Source organism: Thamnophis sirtalis, unplaced genomic scaffold (assembly GCF_051295495.1).
Source record: "Thamnophis sirtalis isolate CommonGarterSnake01/CBP01778 unplaced genomic scaffold, rThaSir2_p1.2 scaffold_6, whole genome shotgun sequence".
Classification (NCBI taxonomy): Eukaryota; Metazoa; Chordata; class Lepidosauria; order Squamata; family Natricidae; genus Thamnophis; species Thamnophis sirtalis.
This window is the reverse complement of record NW_028261386.1, coordinates 7,419,327-7,441,453: the sequence shown is the minus strand read 5'-3', so window position 1 is coordinate 7,441,453 and position 22,127 is coordinate 7,419,327. Positions and strand designations below refer to the sequence as shown.

The window sequence follows — 22,127 nt, the reverse complement described above, 5'->3', positions numbered from 1 at the left end:
CAACAGTTCATTTAGCAACTATTCAAAATTACGATGGCGCTGAAAAAATGTGATCCCCTTTTGTGACCTCCTGACAAGCAAAGCCAATGGGGAAACCAGATTCACTTTACAATCTTGTTACTAATTTAAGAACTGCAGTGATTCACTTAACAAATGTGGCGAGAAAAGTTGTAAAATGGGGCAAAACTCACTTAACATTTTTTTTACTTATCAACATAAATATTGTGTTCAATTATGGTCATAAGTTGAGGACTACCTGTATTTTGTGTCAAAATACTGGTTACATAAATCAACCATTCTGTATCTGAAACACTAAATTTTAACCTTTTGTTTGTGCCTTTGAGTCACTCCTGGTGACTACCTGGATTAATTCTTTTAGTTTTCTTGGTAAAATTTTCAGAAGTGCTTTGTTATTGCCTTCTTTCTAGAGTTGACAAAAAGAGACTGGCCATGTTCATCCAGCTAGGTTTGTGTCTAAGTCTGGAGTAAAATTCATGGTCTCAGTGTTTTAAGGCAATGCCTTGACCATTACTGTACATGAAACCGGCTCTCAGAATCCTGCTTTCAAGTCAGTTTTGGCTCCTGGTGACTGTTCCCCTATGTTTTGGTAGCAGTATTCAGGAATGGGTAACCACTGCCTTCTTTCTAAGAGTGAGAAAAGTGACCAGCCCAAGATCACTCAACTGGCTTTGTTACCAACAAAGAACTAAAACTCACCATTGGTGTTTTCATGTCTTGATGTTTTAATCATTGTACCAAATTGGCATTTTGCTACTGAAAACCAGGGCAAATAATCTATATTTCTTTTAAACCCTAAACTGTAGAAAATTCAAAAATGATTCAGAAGGGAAATGAACAAGCAGTGGGCTTTTTAAACCAAGCGGTTCTGCTATTAAAAAAAAAGAAACTTTAACAAAAAGATGCTTTCATACAGAAATAACTGAAATGTGGCATCACATCCTCCACGAGAATCTTAACTAGGCCAGTGAATAATAAAGTATCTACTGAAAATATTAATCAGAAACAGACAACATATATAACTCTAAATATTGGTAAATGAAAACCTCAGCCATGTTAAATTGTGAGGGATGCTGAAAGCTGCATTTCATCAACATATGGAGGGTCTTGGTTGATGGTCTCTGGTGAGACAGATTTTAAAAACTTTTATCTTCACTTACCGTAATTTAGAAAATGAGTGTCTAAATTCTTTTCAGATAAGCCAAACAAACATTATGTAACTTTTCCAGCACTTTTTTGTTTCTTTTAATACTTTTTGGAATTATTGCATTTTAAATGATTCATGTAGTATGGACTATCTACAGTTAATTGCAATTTATTGTAGCCAATATAAAATAGCATAAGGAAACATCAACTGTCCTTTTCAGTGCAAAAACAAGAGTTAGTAAATTTGAGCTTATGTACTGTATTTCTGACATCTTAAACAGAGAAGACATAAACTAAACCTAATCAAAAGTTGTTTTTTGTTTTTTTTCAGTTCAGTAACAGTAGGGTATTCAATCCTTAAAAGCCCATTGATTCCATTACAATATGTACACTACCTATGCTAGAAGACCATTCTAAAGAACCCAACATTTTACCAGCACTAATGGGGAAAAAGGACAACTGACCTAATTTGATAGCAATGAACATTCTGCTCTGGAGTCAGCTTCAAACTGCAATTGCATATTATTTCTCACACATAGCTGATTTTCTAGCACATAGAATATTAAAACCATAGCATGCTTTATCTTACTATAACACACAAGTTTCCAAACTGAAATCCGGTCTTAAAGTATTGTGTCCCTCAAAAAGTTTAAAGAATGACAAGTTTAAAATTAGAATTTTATTTTAAACTTGTAGAATAATATGAAAAGGAAAGGATAAGTAATGTAGATACTGCCATACACTTTACTGAAATAGACTCCTTTCGTAGGACTTAAACACAATTTTTTGTGCATAAAGTATATGCCTCTGAAACAGTTTAATATACATATTAAATACTCATTTGCAATTGCTCTACTGGTATAAGAACATGTAAGGAGGGTCAACTCTAACATATGAATATTTTACTAAGGATTAAATTTTAGCAGTAAAAAATCCAGAAGTGTTAGATATTATGTTCAGTTTTAAACTATGGTTTAGAAAGATAGGTTATGCAAATATTTGCTTTACATTGTTTCAGTATTTTTAATAGAAAAGACACTTGTGGATCAGAAAGGTTGGTAATTTGGCGGTTCAAATCCCTAGTTCAGGTCTCCTGCGTGAGCAGGGGGTTGGATTAGATGTCCTCCAAGATCCCTTCCAACTCTGTTACTGTTTACTTTCTAAATCATTTTTAAAATAAATTGAATTGGAAATATAGTACCATAATTAAATGTCTAATATTAAAAAGTAGTTCTATTTTAGCTATTATTTTCTTAAATAACAGATTTAGGAAACAAATTTATTTTTATTTTTTTAATTAAATTTATGGCTGCTCAATCAAAATGTGGTGAGACAGTGTACAACAACAAAACTTTAAAAAGAACCACATAATATTAAAACATACAATATATAAACATGCATATATTGTAGAATATAAAATGGGGATCAGCATCATAATTTTAAAAAAGAACAATCATAAGGGAACTCCATTCAACTAGCCCCAAACAAATGGGGAAAACTACGCCTTATCTTCTAGGGACGCAGTGGCTCAGTGGCTAAGACGCTGAGCTTGTCGATCAGAAAGTTTGGCAGTTCGAAGGTTCGAATCCCTACCGCCGTGTAACAGAGTCAGCTCCCGTTACTTGTCCCAGCTTCTGCCAACCTAGCAGTTCGAAAGCAGGTAAAAATGTAAGTAGAAAAAATAGGAACCACCTTTGATGGGAAGGTAACAGCATTCCGTGCGCCTTCGGCATTTAGTCATGCCGGCCACATGACCATGGAGACGTCTTCGGACAGCGTTGGCTCTTTGGCTTTGAAACGGAGATGAGTACCACAGGGGAACCAGTACCTTTACCTTTTTAAGATCTGCAGAATTGTGGACTGTTATATATACAGTGTGGGGTAGAGATTGTTCTAGAGAACAGGGGCAGCCATTCAAAAGTCATACTTCTTAAGTCCTATAAGTGACAAGATCCAAAAAAAGGAGACCAAGAACATTCCTTCCTTGTGAGAACTTGTGGGGCAGATAGATGTTCTTGGGCTAAGGTAGTTCCAAGTAACTGAATCCCATTTTCTGTAGCGTTTTAAAGGTCATAATCAGCATCTTGAGTTGCACCCAAAGCCTACTAAAAGTTAGTGCGGCTTGTGAAGTAGTGATGTTGCACAGGTGTGACATAATTATCCATGCTGCTACATTCTGGACTAACTGATGCTTCCAGAATGGTTTTCAGGGGCAGCTACACATACTGCATATTGCAGAGTCCAACTGGGAAGTGACTAAGGCGTGAGTCTTGACCATGAACAGGGCCTCACATCCCAGGAATTAGCACAACTGGCCACGGCAGCCACCTGTTCTTTGAGTCAAGAAAAAACCCAGATTTCGTACTTCAGGTGTACTCTGAATGGCATAGGTATTAGTATAAGTATTCAATAAATAATAAAATTTAAAACCGTGACTCTCTGAACAATCTAATTTAATTTGAAATTCAATTTAACTAATAAAAGATAAAATCACAACAAAGTTCAAGATAGTTTCCTATACATTATCTCAGTAAAATTATATTCAACTCTACAGAAACATACTTCTTCTGAAGTAGATTTAGCCTGTATTTATGTCACAGTACAAATATTCCAATACTAGAAAAGTAATTTTTATAAGTTGCTTAATAAAGTGAAAATGAAAAGTATTATACTTGCCATGGTTGAATCTTAAGAAACTTGTGTCACTTTAAAAAACAAAAACCTCAGACTCTTTTTACAAGCTTTCAGTCCCTTACAAATTACTTCAAAGATACACCGCACATCTTTGTTAGAGATATAAAACCAATCCAGAGCAAAAAGTCCAATTCTCACGGAGGTGATAAAATGTGCACCACAGTATTACCAACTCAGACTGCAATTGAGGACTCACATGACTGAATGGGAAATGTCACCAAGAACAATCCTGAACCTACCTGCAAATATGTCATTTCTCTAAATGTAGAGCTATTTCTTTCAGCAAGTAAGTTCTGAGTTTGTTTTTTAAAGCGGAGATACAGTATTCTTCAAACTAAAAAGAGCAGTTTTTGTTTATATGTGACTGTTGACAAAATAAATATAATAAATCTGGATTATACGGAGCGAAAGAAAATTTTCTATATTTATCTATTTTGATGACCAAAGATCAAGCAAACGAGATCAAGTGGTAGAAAGAGCATTAAAATAGATCCATCTGATGAAGTGGAAATGATGCATGAAAGCACATGTGACAATAAATGTGTTAGACTTTAAAAAGCCACAAGGCTCTTTATGTTGTCTTTGTACAATAGGATTTTTGCCTCTCCAAACTTTTATAATTAAAAATGTTGTATTTTCTAAGTAATAATTCTTAAAATCATATTATAAATTAACAGCTTTCTATATATTATTGTATTTAAGTTTTTAAAAGCTGTTGAATTGTATCGTAATAAATTCATTTTGCTAAAGTATTCTCATTATGATATACAACATATCAATCATTTTAAACTGCTATCTAACAAGCCAAACCATAAGGATTAAAAATAATGCAAGCATATTTTTCAACACAGAAAAAAATAAAACAGCGAAGACTTAGAAAACTAAAATATATAATATTTACCAAAGTTCATTTTCACGGCATTTAGTAAACTGGTATAGATCTGAGGGCAGCATAAAATAAATCAAGTATAAACCATGGAAGAAGGTGACAATCAATTTTAATTTTAAATTTCTCTCTTAATTTCAGAAGCATATAAGCAGTATAGCAAATACATTTAACACAATTTTCATTTGTGATGTGGGAAAATTCACAAAGTGTAAAGCAAGGCATGTATTTAAGTTTTTTAAATGATGAAACCTGTTTAAGCAATATATTTGCATATTTTTAGTCACCAATCTAATCTAAAACCAACTGTGCTTTAGCTGTCAAAATCACTCTGTTCCAAAGCACTCAATTACAATACATATTAATCCAGTGAATTACAGCATTAATATATGCAATGGTTTTAGTTCAGCACTGTCATAGTATGACAGCTAAAGCAAGCAAAGCATTCCTTAAAGGACAAAAGGCAAATTTTGCTGAATCAAGAATTGTTATTCTGGTGGTATCAGAATACAAAATAAAAAGGATAGCTTTTTTGGGATCACTTTAGTGGGACACTGAAAAGCTCTTCAGCTGTCTAATTTCTGACTCTGTTTTAAATAAAATTGAACGTTTATTCATGCACATATGGCTTCATGTCTCAATATAGGAAAACAAGTTATAAATATGTATTCCTATAAAAGATAAAAGGCAAACATATTTTATAAAAATCTAAATGGCTTTTTGGTTAATACTTGGTATAAAAAGCAAAATGTGAGGGAAGTAACATAAGTAACTTTTTTTCTTTAAAACATATATCCACTATGAGAGGTAAACCAAGCAGGGAACTATTAAATCCTGAAATTCGTACAAAGGTGGTATAAATACATAAATAAATAAATTCTTTTCGCAGAGTTCATGCAGGTTGTGCCATGGTGACAGGATCATATCCAACCAAAACAAGATGGAAAAATCCATTGGGTGAGGCATAAAGTACTGAGATCACAAAGTAAGATTATACATTATGTGCTATTGCAGTGGAAATGCAGGCTCCAACCACCTGCCAAGACCAAAGTCCAAAATAAATTGTTTCCAATGCCTCAGCCAGTTATTAAATAAAAAAATAATCAAGAAATAAATTCAGTTGTTTTTATTTATAATTAAAAATAGATGGATGGAATGCTAATTTTTCTATGATAAAAGCTGCAGTAATAATATATAGCCTGGTTTTATAAAGCAATATAGACTTTTCTAAAATAAAAATGTAAATGTAACCATGCAGCATTCACCTTGAAGTAATGTTACAAAGTAGGCAGTAATCTTATATATTTCCAAACACCCACAGAGATATCCATAACAAGCCATGATGACTTCAAAATGACAACTCTTGCATGATACATAATTAAAGTGACTAAGTTATGAACTATCTTGATATGCGATAGGCACAGTATGTTAAATCATATTATTTGTATAATGACATCATTATACATTTGTCATCACCACCCCTCCCCCCATAAATGTATTTTGCTTCAATAAGCTACATGCCACTGAATTTAGTGGGGCTTCTATATGAACTGAGACTCAAAGGATGAAACTATTAAGCTGAAGTTATAGTACTGAAAAAGTTTTGGAAAGTCAACTTCCAAGCACAGAAACATGGGTAACATGCTACCGGAAGGATAAAAACACCAGCTTCCACTTCGAAATGCTTGCAACCTTCAAACTGGAAAAATGTTTACGGACCTCCTTGCAAAAATACAGGTCAATCAAAAAGTTAAATCCTTATAGATGACAATGTTGGGGCACAACTTCTTTTCCTCCAAAGTAAAATGTATCAATCAAAACATCACAAAGTTAGTCATTTTGGTGTAATGAATTTGCATTCATTATAATTTAAAAAATATTAAAATAAATTCGAACTGAAATCTTCTATATCACATCGCTTAGCTAGCTTTTTAACACAACAGGTTTGCAAGGAAACTTGTTGAAAAATCCTCAAGCACTCCAGCCTGAATTACAATATATTACATTGTGGCTTAGAAACCACTATGGTACAAGAGCTTTGCTCCCTTTACTCACCAGACAACACCAAAGGCTCCATATCCAATAGGCCTGTCTGGTTCAATATCCAGTTGTTGTTGTGAATGATGAGTATGCTGATGATGGTGCGCTTTAACTGCAGCAGCTGCTGCAGCTTGTACCTGAGCTGGGGCTGCTGCTGCCGGTCCAGGTGCTTGACCTGGTGCCGGGGATGGAAAATATGGCTGCTGCTGCCCTGGATTTAACATGGCGGCGGCGGCTGCTGCTGCTGCAGCTGCCGCCGCTGAAGAACTATGTTGCTGTACAGGATGTACTGCGGCTGCAGAACCTGGGTGCAAGTGGTGTTGAGAATGGTGATGGTGATGGAGATGAGGAGGGGGAAGGTGAGGAAGGTGATGGTGGTGATGGTGGTGGTGACCTGCTGCTGCTGCAGATGTACCGCCATTGTAAGCCGCCATCATTTTTGCGTTGACTGTAGCACTACAAAGAGACATTCAAGATGATGCCCTCTGATTGGATAACAACTGGGTCAAGCTGTCATTTGGCCACAAAAATGAAGTTTACTACACTTTCCTAAACAAGTTGCCCACCTTCAAAAACATGGAGCTCAACAGGCCTTTATGTCTTCATCAATCTGAGAAAATGGAGGCTTGTATATGTGCGTATGAGCATGCAATAAACCCCCTTCCCCCAAGATGGCTGGTGCAGTTGGTACTAAAATGCCATACCTCCTCCACTTCAACTGGGCCAGTCTTGAAATTTCAACTCAATCCCCCTCCCCTCCAGAAAAAGGATGCAAGTTCACCCCCCTAAAAAATGTTAGGCGTACTGACAAACCCACCCCTTCCATTCCCACATCCTTTTCATTTATCTTGTCAAAACATGTAGGATGCTGAAGGCCTTCTACAGCTTTCCTCCTTTCTGCTCTGGATATACATCCATCTACCTTTTATATTAAATTTGGAAATACATGAACAACTTCCACAGAGTTGAACAGTTCAAGAGACATCAAGTCAGTGGAAATGAAAGTTTCCAAAATTAATAAGGGAAAGTAAATTAGGAAAGAATGGAAGAATGGGATTGACAATTAAAAATGGAGGGGGAAACAGAACAAAGGAAATAAACTGAAGATTTAAAATTTGGAAGCTAAATAAGGCAATTTAAATTATCAATAAAGAACATAAGGTTGCAAGAAGTTGATAGGGAAGATTAAAGGAAAATCTAGTGGCAGAAAATAGAACAGTGAAAGAACAAGCAAGAAAACAAGACTGCAAAAAGGAATGTGAAGCAATCAGGTGTGATTTAAAAAAAATTGTGTAAAGAATAAAGAACATAAAGGGAAAAGAAGGAAACTATAGAAAAACAAGGAGAATGGATTTGAAATCAACGGATTTAAAATATTTAAAAGTAATAGAATGAAGTGGCAAGAAAGGAGGCCAAATTCTACAAGACAAACACCTTTTAAGAGTGAGAAGAAAGAAATATAGGTTAAAAACTGTTAAGCAGTTGAAAAAAAGATGGAAAATGTCAAAGTAAAAAAACGGGAAATAGAACACGTTAAAAAGGAGAAAACATTAAAGGGTGCAAAAATATAAGAGGAAACAATTTCTTACTTCAAGAAAAAAGAGTTTGTGAAGCAAAAGCATAGATACAGTGTACTAAACAAAGATGAACAGCATACTTAAACGGTTGAAAAGACCAACTTTCTTTAAAGCAGAGAGAAAGCCTGCTGTGTGAATATGTGTAAAAGCAGGCAATAAACAATTAAAATGGGAAACAGAAGTGGAAGAAAAGGAAAATGGGGTCTTGAATTAGAGGTGAAGAAGACCGAGGTAAAAAGGCAAGGAGAGTTGAAATTTTCTGAAAAATCTAGATTTGAAGTGCAAGAGAAACTCTTGTACCTTAAAGGGTTGGAAGAGTAGCATGAAAACTGGGAAAGAGAATGAATGGAAAGCGCAAAGAGAGAAGAAAAGAAACTGACAGTGCTGGGGAGGGGGACCTCAAACAGGTGACAGAAAGGAAGGGATGGGATGGACGAGACAAGGAAAGGGGGTGACAGAAAAGCCAGCAGCAGAAAGAGGAAGCACCCAGGGAGGCTCTTGAGACTCCTCAGCCCAATTACCCAGTCCCTCCCCCCGAACCTTTTCCTAGACCCGTCTCCCTTTGGCTAGGTGGGCGCTCTTGCCTGACAGCCTGACCCAGTGCTTGGAGAGGGGGGGGGAGGCGAGCGCAGGGGGGGGGGAAGCGGGTGGGGGGCGCGCGGGAGAGGCGGTCGGTGGAAGGAGCAGCGCGTCGCCTTCGTCACCGGTGGCGTCTACAGATCCCCCCCCTCCCCACGGCGGAGAAGCCACAGGCGGGATGAGGATGGAGATGGAGGAGGGAAGGAAAGGGCGGGGGGATGCGGGCGCGGGGGAAGCGCCTCAGCTGGGTCCCTCCTGAGGGGGGCGCGGGAGGAATGAGGAGAGAGGCGGGCGAGCGGGGGGTCACTCGGGGCCCACAGCGCCGCCCCACGTAGTCGCAGACGGCGCCCCCCCCACGCCTCCTCCACTGGCAGCCGTGGCCGCCTCCTCGTCTTCCTCCGTCGTCCCCTCGGGCCGCCGGACCGGCCGCCGCGACTCCTCGTCGCCGCCACCTCCTTCTCCTCACGGGAGCCCCAGAGCGGAGCGTAGAGCGAAAGAGCGGCGGGGACGCGCATGCGCGCGCCCTGCCGCCCTTCGCTTAACTCCCCCCCCTTCGCCTTTTCCCATCGCTCGGACGGCGCGCGCGCGGCATTCGCGCTTGGGGCGCGCGCGCGCTCATCCTCCCCACCTCTGTCCTTCCAACCAATAGGAAGCATCTCTCGGCAGGCTGCGCCGGAGCCGTCTCGTCCAATCTCAAAGAAGCGGTTCAACCCACACACAGCGGGACTCGGCTTCCACGGCTCTCAGTGCACGAAAAGGATCACAGGCGAGGGGTGGGGGAAAAGAGCCTCCGCCTTGCGGCCAATGAAACGAGTCCTTCTCCGTTCTCGGTCCCACCCTCCACGTTCTTTTTGCCAACGAGACCCCGCGAGACTCTCTCACCTCACGCAACCCTCACCTAGATTTTTAGTTCGTGGAATGCAAAAAGGAGAAAACGGGCGGGCTGCCGAAGATTGATTGGTTGGTCCCGCCTCAATTTGAAGGTTTATAACCAATCAAAATATAGAGACTATGTGACCGATACCAATAGGGGCTCGGAAATGTTTTATTTTAATGTCTCGGGCACCAAAGGTCGACCCCTTGCCACGGGCTTCGTTTTAAAGGGACCAAGAATTAAATACTTAATAAGGGAGCGCCTCTGTTTGACCCTGAGTCTAGCCAATCACAGGAATAAGAGGCGGGGTTAGCTGAGGACATTGCCCCACGGTGAAAAAAGCGAAGCTGGGATTCCTTGGCCGGTTTCGCTTGCGAGGAGGGGCGGAGCTAAGCGGGAGCTGTGAAGAGAGGCTTTGCAAGGAGGAGGATCTCAGTAAGGAAGAATATATCTTAGAACAGTTTTTTTTTAAAAAAAACTTTTTTTTTCTCAGGACGCTTCCCACTCTTAAAAATTGTGGAGGACCTGAAAAGAGCTTTTATTTATATGGGTTATTATTATTATTATTTTATTGTAGCTTTATTGATCAGCCTATAAGCCATATCAAAGCACAAGTTTCACTTATCACCAATAAAATTCTATACAAACAATTTAAAATAACAGTAGGATAAAATACAATAGTTATAGGATAAAATACAATATAATTTAATACATAAGTATGTTAAACAGAATAAAATGACATAAAATTATATTTCACTGTCACCCTTACAATCTACCCCAATCAGTCTCACGTATGCAGATCTCAACTGAGCCATTTTGTATAAGTACTGTGCTGTACTAATTAATTAATGGTATTTTCAGTTTCTGGCCGCACATAAAGTAAGTTGTTTTGATATGGGGATGTTTATTGATAAACTGGGAATTACTAGAGAACTGGAATAGAGCACTTGTGGTTCACATCTTCAAAAAAAGTGGGGGGAGGGAACAGATCTAGGAAACTACAGGTGAGTCAACCTGACATCAATACCTGGGGAGATCCTAGAAAATATAAAACAACAAATCCATGAACACCTAAAGGCAAGCAAAGTTACAACCAGAAGCCAATATGGGTTAGTCAAAAACAGATCATACCAAACAAATCTTATTTCATTCTTTAACCAACTGACTAAATTAGTGGAACAATAAAATGCAGAGGACATAGTATACTTGTATTTCAGTAAGACATAACAACCTACTTTTTGATGAGCTAGAAAAATGTGGGAAAGGCACCAGATGGGTCTATGAGTGGCTGACAAATTGCACTCAATGTGCAGTCCTTAATGGAACTACCTAGAAAATAGGCTCAAGATCCAGATGGTTCTCAACAGACTTGAACACAGGGCCCTGTCTAACAAAATTAAATTCAAAGTAGAAGAAAACTAAGACTTGAGGTTTAGGCAAGAAAAAACAAATGTACTGGTACAGATTAGGTGAAACCTGGCGCAATAGCAGTAACTGTAAGAGGAATGTTGTAGTCCTAGTGGACAATCACTTAAATATGAGCCAGCTGTCTCTGGCAGCAGCCAAAAAGCCCAATGCCATCCTAGGTTGCATTAACAGAGGGATAGAATCAAGGTCACATGAATTAGTATCACTATAAAAGCCTTAGTAAGATCACACTGGGAATATTGCATCCAGTTTTGATCACCATGTTATAAAAAAGATATTGTGAACCTGGAACCAATACAGAAAAGAGCAACAAGGATGATTAGGGGCCAGGAGGCTAAAACATATGAAGAACCGTTGCAGGAATTGGGTATGTCTAGTCTAGGGAAAAGAAGGACTAGGGGTCGGTGGTGGGGATATGATACCAGTGTTCCAATATTTGGGAGGCTGCAAGGCTCTAGATCAGAGGTGGGTTGTTGCCGGTTCAGCCTGGTTCGGCCAAATCGGTAGTGGAAGTTAGGCCTGGGTCGCAGAACCAGCAGCGGCCCTGGCCTGCCACGCCCCCCAAACCGGTTCCCTCACTGCCATTGGGTCGCTGCCATGTTAGATTTCAGTGACTGCACGTGCACAGTTCATTGTAAATTATTCTGTGCATGTGCGCAGAACAATTTACATGGAAGAGTGCATGTGCGCGTTGCGCGTGGGTTGCAAACCGGTGGCAAAACTGGCAGGAACCCACTCCTGCTGTAGATATCCTGGTTCTTGGGCACAGGGATTGTCATTTCCCTGCTTTGCATCAGCTGAAACAAAGCAGCAATCACACTGAGGCCCTCCCTGCCACCTGGTATATATCACAAGAAAATAATATATATTCATTCATGTTGAATGGACGGTGGGGAAAGGGGAAGAATAGTGGGGGGAGGTCAAAATGAAATGCAGGAAATGGAAATTTATTTCATAACGAGTGATCTGTAACATTGCATGGCATCATCCAGCCATTGTTGTGGGCGATCAGAAGCCTGTCTGTCCTCATTATTGTTATATCACCATTGTCACGTTTGAAAGGGCATTTGCCAGGGATGCTTCAAATCCCTGGTGAGGATTGATTGATTATGTGCCATCAAGTTGTTTTCGACTCCTAGCGACCGCATAGATTTTTCTCCATCCCCTTGTGAGGGAATGCCCACAAAGATTGGCTAGATTTACAGTTTCCTCTCTTAACCTAAGAAGGATCCTGTTGGATCAGGTCCTAACCTTCTTCCCTGAAGTCTTTTGGAAACGGACAGAAAAGGAGTTACAGATAGGCAATAATAATAATAACAATAACAACAACAACAACAACAACAACAACAACTCCGCGATTGCCAGTCCCAAGCCCGGATGAGAAAGGAGGAGGGTTGGGGTCAGGTTGGCATCTGGTCCCGTAAAAACAAACCCGCCAACCCATACAATATGGTGAAAAAAACAAATAAGAATTCCATACCACATCGGTCGTCGCGCGGGTTAACAAGGGCCGCGGCGGATGTTGGGGTCCCTGGACATCCGTCGACAAGTGGGCTACAAGTGGACCAGCCAACAAAACGACAAAAATATAGTGCAGATGAAAACCGTGCCATAATGGCCTGTTACTACAACTCAGAGCCAGAAAAAAGAGGCTATTTAAAGCGAATGTATGAATTATGGAAACAACAATATCCAGATTCAAATGTTAGTGAACAACGACTAGCAGATCAAAGGCAATTTATTATACGGAATAAAGTGTTTAGTGAAGTTGAACATGAGGAAATTCAGGCAAATTGCAAAACCCAAAAAACAATATCACAAGCGGAAATAACTGATATTCAAGACACAACTACCGTAAAGACATTATAGTAGAACTCCCAGAAGAAGCTCTCGGGGAGGAAATAACATCACCACTACTAGAACCAGTTATCACTGAACCAACTGATGAACTAACTCAAAAACAAAAAGAATTGAAGGATAAGATCATGGAGCATTTTCTGCTTAATGAGGAAAGGCAACGTTTACCATCACTAAAAACTGTGCCTAAGAAAATTTTGGCCCCTATCATGAAAATGGTTAATGCAGTGTTTTCAACAATTGAACCGGGATCCATCTTGGAAACAAACCAGTTAATGTACAGCGCAGCTGTAATAGTCACTAATGAACTAGGCATTAAAATTAAAGTACCTAGTCACACAACAGAAAAAGCATCAAAGCCAAAGTGGAAAATCCGTTTAGAACAAAAAATCAAAAAATTAAGGGCAGATGCTAGTAACTTAAAGAACATGCATGAGCAACGGCTTAAAAACAACAAAATCATAGATCGGCTAATCAGAAGATATAGATTGGATACAAGAAACATCAATGAAGCTGTAGAGATTGTAAAACAGCAGATAACAGCAACAGTTAGAAAAATTGAAAGATATGAGGCACGCATCATCCAATATAAACAAAATCAGCAATTTCGATCAGACCAACGTCGTTTTTATCAATGTCTTAATGTGAATGGTGACACCAAAAGTGAAAAACCAGAAAAGCAGGCCACAGTTGAATTCTGGAAAGAATTGTGGGAAAATGCAAATGCAAATACAACAAGAAAGCAAAGTGGATACATGACTTTGAGAAAAGCATTGGCAACAAACAAATGCAAGTATTAGAAATAACAACTGAGATGGTCAAAAATCGAGTTAAAAAGGTAAAGAATTGGACATCACCTGGAAAGGACCAATTACATGGTTTCTGGCTCAAATATCTGACCAGTTTACATGCAATATTGGCCAGGCAACTGAATGAAATTTTACAAAAGGGCCAAATTGATGAATGGTTGACAACTGGAAAAACATACTTGATTCAGAAAGATGCAACTAAAGGAACAACACCTGAAAACTACAGACCAATAACATGCTTGCCAACAACCTTCAAATTACTCACAGGCATTATTGCAGATAACATGATGGATTATTTGGAAACAAACAACATCTTGCCAGTAGAACAAAAAGGCAACAAAAGAAGGAGCAGGGGCACAAAATATCAGCTTCTAATTGATAAAATGATATTAGAAAATTGTAAGAACAGAAAAACGAACTTGAATATGGTCTGGATTGATTACAAAAAGGCATTTGACTCACTGCCACATAGTTGGATCATAAAATGCTTAGAAACAACTGGCATTAGCAAAAATATTACATCCTTTACTGAAAAGGCGATGAAACAATGGAGAACTGAGTTGGCAGTAGGGAATGAGATCTACGGAATGGTTAATATCAAGCGAGGAATTTTCCAGGGTGATTCACTTTCACCTCTTCTCTTCATCATCTCAATGATCCCACTATCAGTAATCTTAAAAAAAATGAAATTAGGCTACCAAACAGCCAAAGAAGCTGAAAAAATTTCGCATTTACTATATATGGATGATTTGAAACTCTATCGAAAGTCAGAAATAGAAATCCAATCATTGACAAACACAGTCCGAGTATTCAGCACCGATATTTCAATGCAGGTTGGCATTGAAAAATGTGCCACTATATCCATAAAAAGGGGCAAAATCACTACATGTGAGGGAATTGAAATGCCCAATGGCCAATTAATTAAATGCAAAGAAAATGAAGCCTACAAATACTTAGGCATTCTGCAGTTGGATAACATCAAGCATGGAGAAGTAAAAACTATTGTCAGGCGAGAGTACACCAACAGAGTTAGGAAAATTTTGAAATCTAAATTGAATGGTGGAAATACAATCAAGGCCATAAATACCTGGGCAATACCAGTTATAAGATACACAGCTGGTATAGTTAACTGGACACAAGCTGATTTGGACCTTTTGGACCGAAAAACCAGGAAACTAATGACAATGCACTACAGTTTACATCCACGTGGTGATACTGATAGACTATATCTGCCCCGAAAATCAGGTGGCAGAGGATTATTACAAGTGAAGCAAACAGTTGAAGAAGAAAAACATGCACTGGCTGATTATTTAAAAGAAAGTCAAGAACATCTATTAATCGAAGTAAAGAACAAAAATCTACTGAAGGCCCAACAGACGAAACAAGAATACAGAAAAGATGTGATAAAATCAAGAATGGAGAGTTGGCAGAACAAAGCACTGCATGGCCAATTTCTGGAAAAAATAAAAGATAAAGTGGACAGTGAACAAACTTGGTTATGGTTAACAACAGGTACATTAAAGAAAGAAACAGAGTCACTAATCCTGGCTGCGCAAGAACAAGCTATCCGCACAAATGCCATTAAGGCCAAAATCGAAAAATCCTCTGATGATGCCAAATGCAGACTTTGCAAAGAAACTGATGAAACTGTTGATCACATACTCAGCTGCTGTAAAAAAATCGCGCAGACTGATTATAAATTGCGGCACAATTCAGTAGCACAAATGATCCATTGGAATTTGTGCAAAAATAATATTATAATATTAAAACAGCAACAAACTGGTGGGAACATCAGCCTGAAAAAGTCACCAAAAATCAGATGGTCAAGATCTTGTGGGATTTCCGTATACAAACCGACAAAATAATGGCCCATAATACACCAGACATCACACTGGTTGAGAAAAATAAGGTCACAATCATAGACATCGCAATACCAGGTGATAGCAGGGTCGCCGAGAAGGAACATGAAAAAATCGCAAGATACCAGGACTTAAAAATCGAAATTCAACGACTATGGCACAAACCAGCAGTGATAATTCCAGTGGTAATTGGCACACTGGGTGCTATTCCAAAAGCACTGGAATTACATTTAAAACAGTTAAAAATTGACAAAATCACCATCAGTCAAATGCAAAAAGCCGCACTGCTTGGATCTGCACGCATATTACGAAAATACCTTACGACGTCCTAGGCCCCTAGGTGGGGCCCGACTAGTAACCAATGCCAAATCCGGCGAAACAACTGGCCGCTGTGATACAATTGTATAATAATAATAATAGTAATAATAATAATAATTAGGAAACTAATGACAATGCACTACAGTTTACATCCATGTGGTGATACTGATAGACTGTACCTGCCCCGAAAATCAGGTGGCAGAGGATTATTACAAGTGAAGCAAACAGTTGAAGAAGAAAAACATGCACTGGCTGATTATTTAAAAGAAAGTCGAGAGCATCTATTAATTGAAGTAAAGAACAAAAAACTACTGAAGGCCCAACAGATGAAACAAGAATACAGAAAACGTGATAAAATCAAGAATGGAGAGTTAGCAGAACAAAGCACTGCATGGCCAATTTCTGGAAAAAATAAAAGATAAAGTGGACAGTGAACAAACTTGGTTATGGTTACATACATTAAAGAAAGAAACAGAGTCACTAATCCTGGCTGCGCAAGAACAAGCTATCCCCACAAATGCCATTAAGGCCAAAATCGAAAAATCCTCTGATGATGCCAAATGCAGACTTTACAAAGAAGCTGATGCCCCATCCAGGGGCCTAGGACGTCGTAACGTATTTTCGTAATATGCGTGCAGATCCAAGCAGCTTCTCTGGATGAAGTTGAAATTAAATGAGGCATTTTCCAGGGCGATTACCTTTCACCCCTACTTTTTATACTCTCAGTGCTACCACTGACAAACATTTTGAAGAAGGTGAACTGTGGATACGAACTTGCAAAGAAAGGACTGAAAATTTCGCACTTGGTAACCATGGATGATATGAAGCTGTTTGGTAAAACAAAAGCTGAACTGAATGGGTATGCAGTTTGGAATTGACAAATGTGCAACAATGGTAACCAAGGCAGGCAAGGTCCTAGAAGATGATGGAATACAACTTGAGAATGAAGAAATGATAAAGGCAGTAAAACCAGAAGAAGGCTACAAGCACTTGGGGATTTTAGAGGCCTCTGACTTAATGCATAATAAAGTCAAGGAATTAACCTCAGCCAAGTACATTCGACAAATTCGCAACATATTAAAGTCCAAACTGAGTGGAGGAAACATCATAAAAGTCATAAATACCTGGGCTATGCCTGTAAAATGGGCCCCCTTTTTTTAAAAAAAGGGCATGAATAGCTTTTAGGAGGCTTGTAGATTGCTTCTGGAGGGGGGGGCAAATCGAGCAAAAAGCAGCCCGTTTTTCATGAAAACGGGCCCGTTTCCCCCTCCCAAATGGTATGCATAGCCTTTAGGAAGCTTATAGAGTGCTCCTGGGTTCTGGGGGAGGGCAAAATTGAGAAAAAAAGCCCATTTTTCGCTCATTTCTTCCCTCCCTAGCCCCCAGAAGCACTCTGAAAGCTTCCTAAAGGCTATGCATGGCCATTTTGGTGAAGGGGGCGGGGCTTCTGGGGGCAAAAAAATGCTGTATTAAGTTTATAAGGCACACCCAGATTTTCAGCTTCTTTTTTGAGGGAAAAAGGTGCGTTGGCAAAAATACGGTACTTTTTTACCAGGTTAAAGGACATCTACCCTTTTCCTCCGCTTCTCCTCTTCTCAGCCCTCACCCTGGTCTCCCCAGTTTATCAATGTCATTCTTAAAATGGAGATATCTAGAAGCCAAGCTTTTTGAAATAATAGGACATTTTTGTCACCAGGCATCTGATGATCCGACTGTGGAGAATACGAAAGGAAATGGCTCTATTTTCCTGACTGGACCACACTGATTTATTGCCTGGTCTTTAACAAGTAGCCCCCATCTGCTCAGCTGTGGGATGAAGATAAGGATGTTTGAGTTGTTGCACCTCCTGGCACTAGGGATGTTGGATAAAAAGTACAACCCCAAAGAGGGAGGGTAACTCCCAGAAACGCAATTTTCTTCCCACTCCCCTTCCATCATTTCAGCTTGTGCTGCGACAGCCTCTATTTTAATATATGCCTCAGCTGAATGGACTGAAAACCAGGTATGTGTAGTGCTTAAGGCCTGTGGTGGGACTTGAATAAGTTAACAACCTGTTCTCTAGCTGAATAGGCGTGGCTGGTTGGTCATGTGACTGGATGGGTGATGTCACTTGTCACACCCAACCCTGCTTCCCAGCCACTTGCCTCAAAGGCAGAGATAGGATTCAGCCAATTGGGGCTAATCCCATCACTGTCTGGCTCCACCCCTGACCATTTTTCAGCCTGCTTTTTGCCTGTTTTGGGGCCATTTTTGGGCTGTTTTCAGGCTGGTTTTTTGGGCTGTTTTCAGGCCATTTTTCAGGTCATTTTTGCCTGGAAAATGGCCTGAAAATGGCCCAAAAAACGAGCAGGGGGAGGGCAGCCAGTGGAATTTGCCAGTTTGCCAAACTGCAGAATCTTAATTACCGGTTTGCCCGAACCCGTGCAAACCGGCAGCAGCCCACCTCTGGTTAAGGCACCAGGCTAGGAACCTGTGAGTTCTAGTCCTGCCTTAGGCATGAAGGCAGCTGACTGATTTTGGGCCAATCACCAGGAGATAGTGGGTTCTAGTCCCGCCTTAGGAATGAAGGCTGGTGACTTTGGACCAATCACCAGGAGATTGTGGGTTCTAGTCCCGCCTTAGGCATGAAGGCAGCTGACTGATTTTGGGCCAATCACCAGGAGATTGTGGGTTCTAGTCCCGCCTTAGGCATGAAGGCCGGTCGGTGACTTTGGGCCAATCACCAGGAGATGGTGAGTTCTAGTCCCATTTTAGGCATGGAAGCTGGCTGGGCGATAGTTGTAAGTGCGAAGATGATCATAACTCACTTTCCTTAGTGTTGTAACTTTGGTCACTAAACGAATGATTGTAAGTCAAGGGCTACCTATACAAAGGAAACAAGGAGTCAGCAAAAAGTTTATAATGTTCTTTGGATATTTGAACTTATGAGTGCTATCACAGTGCTAAGGGAAAAGATTGGAAAGGCGTGTCTTACAGTGGCCTTCAGATATTTGAAGACATGGTAATAATACCAGTCCCAGAAGCTAAATTATTACCTCCTTTCCTAAGGCTGAAATCAATTCTACCCAAATAAATCTCAGCCTGTAAATGGCATCTCCTTTTATGCTTTTAAAAACATGCGTTATTACTCCCCATACAAATGCATAAGCAATCAGTGGTGGAAAAATAATAGCCTCGTAGAAGGAAAAGCGGAGAGAGCGAGAGATCTGTGCAGATGCTGGGAGAATGCGAAACGAATCTAAAAGCAAATGATTTTGTTAAAGCAAATAACAGATGTGAGGTTGGGGAAGAGGTAGTCGGTAGCAGATGTGTTGCTTTTATTGCAAAAAAAAAAAGATTAAAAAAACATGCTCCTTTGACAACACTGACAAATTACTCTGCTTATCAGTTCTCTCTTAGAATTGATGCCGCTGTATCATTTTGGTTTTATGAGTTTTCTTCATTCCATAATAATTTCTCGCGCACTTTTTTTCCGAAAAAAGGCAAAAAGGGGAAAACATTGAAGATTCGGGATTCCCCTCAAAATACAGGTCCTGTAATTTGATGCATGTTTCCTGATCCCTTCACACCTCTGAGAATAAAATATTTCTCAACCTTCCACAATTTTTCACTAGAAGGAAATATACAAGGTCCAGAATGCAGCCGCGCGAGCGATATTGGGTGTACCAAGATACAGCCATGTCACACCTATCCTCCGCGAGCTGCACTGGCTTCCTATTGGTCTCCGAACGCGTGTCAAGGTGCTGGTTATTACCTTTAAAGCCCTACATGGCCTAGGACCCGGATATCTGCGAGACCGTCTTCTGCTGCATACCTCCCAACGGCCAATAAGATCACACAGGGTGGGCCTTCTCCGGGTACCGTCGACCAGACAATGTTGTCTGGCGACCCCCCGGGGGAGGGCCTTCTCTGTAGCTGCTCCGACCCTATGGAACGATCTACCCCCGGAGATCCGGACCCTTCCCACTCTCACGGCCTTCCGAAAGTCTACTAAAACCTGGCTATTCCGGCAGGCCTGGGGCTGTTGACCTCATGTACGAGGTCCAGCCCCGCCTAGATTGAGTGTATGAAGTGATCTTTTAACCTGTTTTTATTCTCTCTATTTTAATTTTTTATTTTTGAAATGTATTTCTGTAAGCCGCCCGGAGTCCTTCGGGATTGGGCGGCCTATAAATTTATTAAACAGTTAAACAGTTAAACAGTTACAATCTTGAGGACAGTGGGTGATAGGTGAGGTGCAAGTAATGAACATGACAAATAGTTCTCGACCTGTCAGCTGCCACCTTATGCTTTGCTTGTGCTTCCCTGCTATGCAGTGACAGATTGCCATGAGCCGAGGGGAAGGGGAATGAAAGGGGGAATGCTTGGGGAAACAAAAGTAAGTGTGGTGCTACTGTTCTGACCTAGGCTTCCTGAGAAAGCATAAATCACAATCTTAATCCCCCCCCCCCAAACCCTCTTTTACTTATATGGCTGTGAATTGCGGTCATTCACAGTCTGCACGGCTTAACAAACAGTCTGTGAAGATTCTGACAGATGTCTGCTCGAGTTGCCACAGTCTTTCAGGGGAACGTTGATAAACACCCACCTTTATCTCCCTTGGAATGCTGCCAGAGACCTAATTGCCAAATGCAGAGCAAGGCCAACCTTAGCACAGAGTCAAACAGAACTTTTCAAAGCTTGAACCGGCCAGATGAACTAATTGCTTCCTGCAAAAGCTCACGTCCTGTTCGCTCCTCTTCTATGTCTTATGGGAGGGGCCAATCATCTCCAAGCCTCACTCCCGAGTCGACCCCATTTTCTTAATTGTTCTTAAGAGCCGAGGTGGCACAGTGGTTAGAGTGCAGTACTGCAGGCCACTTCAGCTGACTGTTATCTGCAGTTCGGCGGTTCAAATCTCACCGGCTCAGGGTTGACTCAGCCTTCCATCCTTCCGAGGTGGGTAAAATGAGGACTCAGACTGTGGGGGCGATATGCTGACTCTGTAAACCGCTTAGAGAGGGCTGAAAGCCCTATGAAGCGGTATATAAGTCTACTGCTATTGCTATTGCTATTCTTGCCTCTGGCAGCTTGGTGCATGCGCACACTGGGAACAGGCTCCCGCTGTTCTTCTGATGTCAGGCTCCAGAGGCAGAAAATAACTACCAGATGGCCTTGGCCCCTTTTCTGCCTCTGACGCAGAAAGCCCTCGCCCGAGCCTTCCCCAGACTCCAGGTCTGGCCCATGTTCCTCCCCAACCTCCTCACTGTCTGACTCTGCTGCCAGCTCCGCAGTCTGCCAGCGGGCTACAAGAGCCACCTTGAGATGCTGCCTGAAGGTTAACCACCTGGAAGAAGGAGGAAGCTGCATACCAACCTGTGCTTGGACCACCCTTTATGAAAGCATCTTGCCTGAACTTGATTGGTGATGCTGGGTGGGGCAGTTAGAGACAGTTAAGGAAAAAAGTGCAAAGAAGAGCAACTAATAGCAGTAGACTTATATACCGCTTCATACGGCTTTCAGCCCTCTCTAAGCGGTTTACAGAGAGTCAGCATATTGCCCCCAACAATCCGGGTCCTCATTTTACCCACCTCGGAAGGATGGAAGGCTGAGTCAACCCTGAGCCGGTGAGATTTGAACCGCTGAACTGCTGATCTAGCAGTAGCCTGCAGTGCTGCATTTAACCACTGGGCCACCTCGGCTCGGCACTAAGATGATTAAAGGCCTGGAGACTAAAACATACGAAGAACGGTTGCAGGATTTGGGTATGGCTAGTCTAGAAGGACTAGAGGAGACTTGATAGCAGTATTCCAGTATTTGAGAGGTGGCCACAAAGAGGAGGGGGCCAATTTATTTTCCAAAGCACCAGAAGGCAGGACAAGCAACAATGGATGGAAACTAATCAAGGAGAGAACCAGTGTAGAAACAAGGAGAAATTTCCTGACAGTTAGAACAATCAATCAGTGGAATGACTTGCCTTCGGAACTTGTGGGTGCTCCATCACTGGAGGTTTTTAAGAAGAGACTGTTGTCTGGGATGGTATAAGGTCTCCTGCTTGAGCAG

At 40.8% G+C, this 22,127-nt stretch overlaps 1 protein-coding gene across 3 annotated transcripts in view; it reads right to left on the bottom strand.

Moving 5' to 3' along the window:
- Positions 1–9,414, bottom strand: part of NLK (nemo like kinase) — a 100,938-nt gene extending 91,524 nt beyond the window's left edge. For 2 of the 3 annotated variants that reach the window (XM_014058986.2, XM_087717171.1), the window contains exon 1: positions 6,800–9,414. In XM_014058986.2, the coding sequence (XP_013914461.2) occupies positions 6,800–7,254 (455 nt within the window). In that variant the 5' untranslated portion in view covers positions 7,255–9,414. The remainder of the gene's footprint in view (positions 1–6,799) is intronic. The other variant, XM_014058985.2, reaches the window with a different exon arrangement.
- Positions 9,415–22,127: the final 12,713 nt, after the last annotated feature.